The 8,670-nt window shown below is 39.9% G+C and overlaps 1 protein-coding gene across 2 annotated transcripts; it reads left to right on the forward strand.

The window, feature by feature from the left end:
- Positions 1-557: 557 nt before the first annotated feature.
- Positions 558-7,722, forward strand: mpp2a (MAGUK p55 scaffold protein 2a). 2 transcript variants are annotated; one of them, XM_062439099.1, is made up of 13 exons: positions 558-588; positions 1,114-1,214; positions 1,379-1,534; positions 1,673-1,843; positions 2,065-2,172; positions 2,700-2,819; positions 2,906-3,037; positions 3,194-3,296; positions 3,737-3,805; positions 3,912-4,073; positions 5,210-5,412; positions 7,240-7,368; positions 7,546-7,722. In XM_062439099.1, the coding sequence occupies exons 1-13, from the start codon at positions 558-560 to the stop codon at positions 7,720-7,722; spliced, it is 1,662 nt and encodes a 553-aa protein (XP_062295083.1). The 2 variants fall into 2 exon arrangements, with proteins under 2 accessions (XP_062295083.1, XP_062295084.1); XM_062439100.1 differs by having other exon boundaries at positions 1,382-1,534.
- Positions 7,723-8,670: the final 948 nt, after the last annotated feature.

Raw genomic sequence — 8,670 nt, forward strand, 5'->3', positions numbered from 1 at the left:
TTGGGCTACAAGTATGGGTCCCAAGTGGGTTTATCCACAGTGACCCCACCTGTGTTTGCCCATATGGGCTTCAACTGGGTTCTGACTTGGTTTCAAGTGGGGCCCAATTTGGTGAGACCCATGTAGGCCACATATGTTTGCCAATATGGGGTATAAGTGGGATCAGAATGGACCTTAAATGGGGCCCATTTAGCCAGCCCACATGGGCTTCACATGTGGGGCCTATGTTACAGAAAAAAATATGGGGCCCATACAATTTTCCCGGTTTATGCCCATGACATGCTGGCTGGGTTTGTCACAAATAATGAAAATAAAGAAGAAGAAAATGGTGTAAATCATATATTGACTGTGACTTGGGGAAAAAATGGTCAAAGATTTGTTTCGCTTTAACCTCTCTCTCTCTCTCTCTCTCTCTCTCTCTCTCTCTCTCTCTTTCTCTCTCTCTCTCTCTCTCTCTCTTCTCTCTCTCTCTCTCTCTCTCTCTCTCTCTCTCTCTCTCTCTCTCTCTCTCTCTCTCTCTCTCTCTCTCTCTCTCTCAGATTGACTGAAGCTCTACCATGCCTGTGGCCTCCACCAGGACAGAGCCTGGTGAGACCACACACATTCCTCCTCCACCATATTATTACTAATTGTGTGTTCTTTATTTATGCTTGCCTGAACATCCAGTTGAAGCCTCCTTAATGAGTAAAAACATTGATAAGAGTACAAGACTATCTCACTTTAGCAGAAGTCAATGTTTCCTCTAGGCTGACTGCTCTGTAGCAGTATTGGAGGGTGGGGTGCTGAACAAAACTAGGGAGAGACTCATCCAGACATTCCTCTCTCTGTTTAGGAACAACTAAAATTGACTCTTGGCTAGTCCTAGATCCTACTATGCAGATCAGTAGTATCTTTCATCACAGCCTAAATGCTGGGTTAATCCCCATGTATGTCAAAATCTACACTGCTTGTCAGGCTCTCTGATGAAATTATTAACTTTAACTTTATGAACATCAACATTTTCATACACAACAACTGGGTGATCACATTTCACATTTAAGATAAGTGTGTGTGTGTGTGTGTGTGTGTGTGTGTGTGTGTGTGTGTGTGTGTGTGTGTGTGTGTGTGTTACAGCTCCCCAGATGTTGGACGCAATGAGCGACAGCACCAATAGCTCCACCACGGCCAATGACTTGGACCTCATCTACCTCAAAGGCATCATGGAGAGCCCTCTGGTGTGGAATACAAACATAGACACACACACTTTGAGAACTGTATGCATGTGCAAGATTGTTCATTAATACAGGCACTTATGTGTTTTTTTTTTGTTTTTTTAGATAATTTATTCATTATTTTTGTATTATTTTGTTTTATTTATATAACTTTGCCTGTTTGTTAGGAGCAAGAGGAAAGCCTGAAGGAGCCACGTCTGTCAGCGGTGAGGGAGAACAATGTGGAGCTCCTGCAGGAGATACTCAGAGACCTCGACCCCTTCACAGACAACTCTGACAATGCAGCTGAGCTCTCCCGCATACTTGTACAGCCTCACTTCCAGGTGCATAACACACACATACACAAAGTACCCCATATTGTATTGTTACATTACATTTAAAAATGCAGTCAACAATCAAAATGTCCTACAATATAAACAGAAAAAAGCCTAAGTAACATTTTTTTTCTTTTGGTTTGTCAGTCTCTACTGGAGACTCATGATTCAGTGGCATCACAGGTGTGTGAAAGCCCACCCCCCAGCCCATGTGACTTTGTGGATCATGAACTGGAGGATGGCCCGACACACACTCTGCACCCACCACCTGACGCAATCCGCATGGTGGGCATACGCAAAGTGGAAGGGGAGCATCTGGTAGGTAACATTATAGCTTAAACACATACGATATGGCTGATTCATTCCATGTAAATTAGCGTTGTTTCGGTTCCAACCTTGTTAAGTGTATTTAATCTGTGAATACTGATATTTTAATGAAATTACAGAGCTCCAATTCCAATTGTCTTTACTTATCACTCTAGATGTTGATTTTATCACCACAGTGACTGAAACAGTAGCCTACATGAACTGTGTTTCAGGGTGTGACATTCAAGGTAGAGGGTGGTGAGCTGGTGATAGCCCGTATCCTCCATGGAGGAATGATAGATCAGCAAGGACTGCTGCATGTTGGTGATATCATCAAAGAGGTAAGGAAGACTATTAAAGGTACTCTGTGGAGGGTAGCATCCTGTCACAGTATTCTGCTAATAGACAGTTGGTTGCAATAATGCACCAACAAACGTAGCACCAACAAAGGCGGTGAAGAAGAAGACAGATACTGAACAGAAACACTGAATGTAAATATAGCCTAACTTTACCTTGTATGACTTTTATTTACCAAGAAGTTTTGATCTGCCATCAAACACTATATTTCCATAATCAAGTGTTTTTAGATGAATAGTTCAAGGTTGGCGGGGAAAGATGCTTATTTGCTTTGTTGTTGAGAGTTCGATAAGAAGACTGACACCACTATAATGCCACTATTAAGCTAACCCTAACTCTAACCCTAAACCATAAATACTGGAAGCAGGGAGAGACAGCTGGCCTGTGTCTGTCCTAAGTCCACTATTAACTATGAAGTATACCAAGGCACTGTCCTGGGCCTTGGGTAAACTGTCGCCTGCCATTGAATCTGGCGTGGCAATTCATAAAATTTCGTCCACTGTGCCGGCAGGTGAATGGCCGAGATGTGGGCCAAGACCCCAGAGTGTTACAGGAGGAGCTACAAGCAACCAGTGGAAGTGTGGTATTGAAGATACTGCCCAGTTACCATGAAGCAATACCACCAAGACAGGTGACACATACAAACACCACAGACACATAGTAGCCACACATGGTCATACTCCAAGGCATAAATTATGAATCTTCACTTTTTTCCAGGTGTTCTTTAAGTGTCACTACGACTACGATCCGGCCAACGACAACCTGATCCCTTGTAAGGAGGCGGGGTTAAGGTTTGAGACAGGAGACATCCTTCAGATAGTCAACCAGGACGATGTCAACTGGTGGCAGGTGGAGTACAGAAGCAGCATGTGTGCCATTTTCACTTCTTTGTGTTATTTTGAGGATTCTACAGCAGATAGAAAGCAAATTCAGATTTTCTTTTGATTCGAATGCAAATGCTTGTTATGAATATGTACAGTATGTGTGTGTTTGTGTGTTATTCAGGCACGTCATGTGGAGGGTGGAAGTGCGGGGCTGATACCCAGTCAGATGCTGGAGGAGAAGAGGAAAGCATTTGTAAAGAGAGATGTGGAACTGGCACCTGCAGGTGACCGAACTAGAACAGTTCAAAGACACTGATAATGAATTAAAAAAAGAATATTTAATAATGGAGAGACTTTTAAGTAAAACAGACTATACATATAGTAATGATATGCACAAGTGACACCAAAAGCCCTTTTCAGCTTCAACTTGACAAATATAGTTGACCTGAGTAGCCTCTGGTTTTAGCAACTATGTTATAATGATTTCTTCCCTACAGTGTGTGCCACATCTTTAGTTTTCTGCTGTTTTACACTGCCATCTGGTGGTAAAAGCCAGGTCTGCAACTAAATGTCTGGGAAAATATATAAGTCAAAGCACCTAGAACACCAGTCAGTTTAAGCTCAAAGCTCAAAGTTTTAGCTTTCAAATTAATCTTGCTAATAATAACCACTTATAATAATAAAACTAGCCTTTTTATATCTTTTTTATGAATTTATGTGACAGGAAATCTGTGTACGGGTGTTGGAGTTAAGAAGAAGAAAAAGATGATGTATGTGACCACCAAAAATGCAGGTAACAAAACCTACATTTCTACAGCCCTGTAGTCTAAGTAGGTGCTTATAGTCCTTATATTGCTTTCCTGTTTCTGTAATCCCTCCTGCCTTTTTTCCTTTCTCAGAGTTCGACAGACATGAGATCTTGCTCTACGAGGAGGTGGCCAAGGTCCCACCTTTCAAGAGGAAAACTTTGATTTTGATTGGCGCCCAGGGTGTGGGGCGCCGAAGACTGAAGAACAATCTTCTTCTGAGGGATCCACAGCTCTTTGGCACCACTATTCCATGTATGAAATCTAAATATATATAAGTAGTCCATCACTAGAATCATGGTTAGAAAGGCTTTAAAAGACATTAATTGCCTAACATTTTTTTCCTTTTTATAGTTTTTACATTGTAACTGTTTTACATCGTAAATTACTCAAACAGTAAACATAACTGTGATGTTTTTTTCTAGGAATTCCAGTTGAGCATGACTTAGTTTCTGTGTTTACTGTGTTAGATAGCCATTACATTGTGTAATTACTAGAAAATATAAAATGAATCATTAATTTGTACTGGAGGGAATTTGAAGTCCTTTCAGACAGGTTCAAGTTTTGATGATCTGTCAAACAGACACAGCTACTATAAATCCTTTGTTTCAGATGTTTGCTTTAGTTTTGGTGCAGTGTTGCTCAAAGTTTGGATTATTCAAAACAAACATTTTGAATTTTTGTGGAGATCCAAAAGTTCCTAAAGATACCATATATAGGACAGCTTCCACTGCGGGAACTTTGGGGTATTTTTACGGGCCATGACCGTTGGTGCGTGTCTCCATAGCAGGAAATGCCCCTAAAGGGCAATCTCCCAGAACTTTTACGGGGGCAAAATGAGTCCCTGCCCTGGGGTACGTAATCTGTGCAGCCCTGAAAAATTCCTGGGTGTAGATTATGGTTGACTCTGCGCTGATTGGGTATACTCAAAGCGGGATGTGACAGCAACAGAAAGCGCCAAAATAAGCGCCTATAAACTGTTGCAGAATGATTATGTCACCTCCAGAGTCCGGTGGGTCCTATCAAGGTCCTAGTCGGCAATGGAGACACAATGGCTGAGAGGACTGAGTGAGAGGACATTCCTGTAAAGTTCCTGCCTCCTAAATTTTACCTGGAACTTCTTTAATGGAAACAGGACTCATTTTATCATAAAATCTGTATACAATTATACACATAAGACATCCAAAATATTTATATTTGATGTAATAATGCAACCATAAAAACATGGTTTTGGACATGGACATGGTCTTGAATATTTTTCTCTCCGTAAACAACCTGCAGCTTTACTTAAGAGCAGGAACATGCTAACACAGGTAATATGTGTGAGGCTGACAGATAAAGACTAAACAGAAGGGAAAGCGTGGCATAACTGGGTTTTTGTGTCTGTCCAGACACCTCCAGAAAGCCCAAAAAGGGGGAGCGCGATAGTCGGATGTACGCCTTCACCAGCCGCAGCAAGATGGATGCTGACATCAAGAACGGGCGCTTTCTTGAACATGGCGAGTACGACGGCAACCTGTACGGAATCAAGATTGACTCTATACATGAGGTGGTGGAGGCAGGACGCGTCTGTATACTGGATGCCAATCCTCAGGTAAAACACATACAAACACATATAGTTGTAAGGAATCACCAAAAAGACTAAATAGAATGTAAATGTGTTTTTACAACTTCGGTCAATTTTTTCTACATCTGGCTTCTGTCTATTAGTTACATTAACAGTTTACCACTGGTTTCATTATATAGAATATGGATATATCTATTTTAACTACCAGACAAGTCTAAACAACTATTTTGTGAGGGAGGTTTGGTGGCTGCCACATTGTAATTAATACTACAACTTTGGAGCACTGAATTTAGTTCAAATCCTTACACGCAGCTTTAAAGCTACAATGATTGATTTTCGGCCACAGGAGGGCAGCAGAACATACTAAACACAACATAATAGTAATATGTAATAACTGTTATTCATATAGCAGTTCAAAAAAACTGGTTTCTGAAGTGCTTTACAGACATAAAAACAGAAAGTATACAGTGTGATAGCATAATCCTTAATACATCTCCTTATGAAAGAGAATGAAATGAAATCATATTGCAGGATGTTGCCATTACTCTTATTCATTAGATTTTTGATTTATTGATGAGATATAACAAAACAAAAGTGTCTTTAGTTTCTTTATCGCAGAATGAGTCAGTTTGACATTACAATTAAAAACAAAATGAATACAGTGTTGTTTCAATTACACATGGTCTGCATGGTACAGTGGCTTGACAGCGAAACTAAAGAACAAGATGCAGGTTATACAAATAGCCAGTTGCCTGTTGCCAGTACAGCTCAGGGTGCAACACCTTAAACTCAACCACATATCAACTACTGGAGCTTGCAGATAGTCATTGCCTATGATGGGGAAATTCCAATGAGAAGTACCTACAGTAAATAAACGTAAATAACAAGAAACTTATTTATTGCAAAGAACCAAAGTATCAAAGAATCAAGCATCAAACTATCAGTATACAAAAGCAGAGTCAAACATGCTCCTAACACAAAGGTTCAGAGAGTGACAAAGAGAAGTAACAAAGCTATTTTTATCCTTCAGATTGCTTCCCCCTATTTCATTTACCAGAAGTTCTTAGTTCCATTTAGAGTTTTATCTTTAGATCTTAAAGTGTGATAGTTGCAACATTTGGGTGCAGTATGTTTCTTTCTTGGTATTTCTACCGTCACTGCCTGTCTGGAAAATTAACACATTATGTTCCAAGCACATCTTCCTGTTTTCAGGAACATTGCACATTTATAAAAATATCAAGTAGCAAGTTAATATAAGGCAATGAGTTAATATAATGCAGAAGAGCATATAAACTGTACAGATCAGATATGTACAATTGATTAAACATTTGATTAGGTACAAAACTCAATAAGTGATGAATCTGACACTACAGTCACAACAATAGCAGGACTAGTGTATGCCCATGCAAGATGCCATGAGTGGAAGGCTGTTCCCTACTATGGAACAGCCTTCCATTCAGCATCCAACTGTCAAAATCCAGAAGGGATTTTTAAAGATCAGGTCTGGGCTCATCTCTGGGATAAGATGACCAGTTAGATAATGACAGGTAGTTCCTATGTGTTCCTATGGCAGTTTTCAAGCCTTTAGTTTGTGGTGTTTTTTTAGGTATGATATTTTTGATCCTTCAAAAACAGCACACAACATTTTAAGTATGGTTGTATTTATTTGGTGTCATGTGCCTTGCTCAAGGGCATCTTAACAATAGACACTGTAGCTGAGCACAATGTTACTCATTCAATGTCACAAACCAGGAATGTCCAGCCAGTTGGTTAACCTAAACCCAGTTGTTCAAACTCTCTAAAACACTCTTTCTGTAATTCTAATATGTGTGTGTATCCATGTGCTCATTCTAGTCTCTCAAAGTGCTGAGGACCTCTGAGTTCTTGCCATATGTGGTGTTCCTTCAGTCTCCTGACTTCGAGGTCCTCAAGGCGATGAATCACTCAGCTGTAGAGGCAGAGGTGGTTGATAGGAATCTTACGGTAAGAAGCATTTACTGTATGTTCATACACCTGTATAGTAAAGTAACAATTTTAGCTCAGCCGATTCAGGAAGCTGCAAGGAATTAGAAATAGTTCAAAGATGAATCCCTATGATTTCTGTCTTTTTTCACACTCACATACTCAGCAGTGGGTAAAGTCATGTGTTTTCTGTCTCAGGATGAAGAGCTAAAGAGGACGTGCAACGACAGTGCTAAAATCCAGGCGGCCTACGGTCAGTACTTTGACCTCACCATCATCAATGACAACTTGGATGAGACCTACCGCACCGTCAAAGCCGCACTGGAGACAGTTTCTAAAAACCCCCAGTGGGTCCCCGTCACCTGGGTTTTCTAGAAAGAGGCTATGGAGAGCAGAGGAGGGAGGGAACGTCAGGAACAAGAAAGAAGCATTTAAAATATAACCCTGTGTAAATAATTGATATTCTTATTTAGATTTTCAGATGTTTCGATAGTGATGACATCTACCTTTAACAGTAGTTTAGCATCAGAACAAAACTAATTTCTTGCTATAAAGTAACAGCGTTGCAGGATAACATACAGAATACTTTCTTGTTTTTATCTATTATTTAAACAGGGTTATATTTTTCGGTACAGAAAGTACAGGGAGACTACAATAGAGAATAGAACAAAAAATCTAATTAATTCCTGAATGTCAGAAATTCGCAGATTTTACCTGGATGCATCAGGTGTGTGTGTGTGTGTGTGTGTGTGTGAGTGTGTGTGTGAGTGAGTGTATATGTGTCCCTGTCTGTGGCTGAACTTTGTAGCGAATACTTTTGTATGTTTCTAAATGAGTTGTGCCATTACTGTTGATCATCAGCAGACTTTGTCATTGTTTACATTTCATGAGACAGATCAGCACACTTAATCTGCAAGTTATCGGGGGCGTAGTATTAATAAGCATACCTGAGGTGAGGGTTGTTATTAATGATTGTTTTTATTCAACACTGATCTACTTACCAACTCTTAAACCTAAAAAATGTTTCAAATAATGACAAAAACCAACCATAAAAGCCCAAAACAGATGTTCTAAAACTGTCTATTTGTGGGTCTGACAGTCCAAACCCCTAAAGGTATTCCTTTTTTATAATAGGAAATAAATAAGGCAAGCTACAGTATTTGATAAAAATTTTTAACAATTGCTGAATTTACGCATGCAACACTGTGCATGTGAACAATTGCTTGTTTCTACAACACAATCATGCAGAAGACACAGGAATGTAAAATTAGGTTTTATTGGAGAATGTTTTACTTGACAAACTAAGTGTGAGTGAGTGAGTGA

Source organism: Scomber scombrus, chromosome 18, assembly GCF_963691925.1.
Source record: "Scomber scombrus chromosome 18, fScoSco1.1, whole genome shotgun sequence".
In the NCBI taxonomy this organism is placed as follows: Eukaryota; Metazoa; Chordata; class Actinopteri; order Scombriformes; family Scombridae; genus Scomber; species Scomber scombrus.

Coding starts and splice junctions, on each gene's coding strand:
- mpp2a (XM_062439099.1), top strand. CDS start 558: ATGCCTGTGGCCTCCACCAGGACAGAGCCTG. Junction 2,820..2,905: donor AAGCAATACCACCAAGACAG/GTGACACATACA, acceptor ACTTTTTTCCAG/GTGTTCTTTAAGTGTCACTA. Junction 3,297..3,736: donor TGTGGAACTGGCACCTGCAG/GTGACCGAACTA, acceptor TTTATGTGACAG/GAAATCTGTGTACGGGTGTT.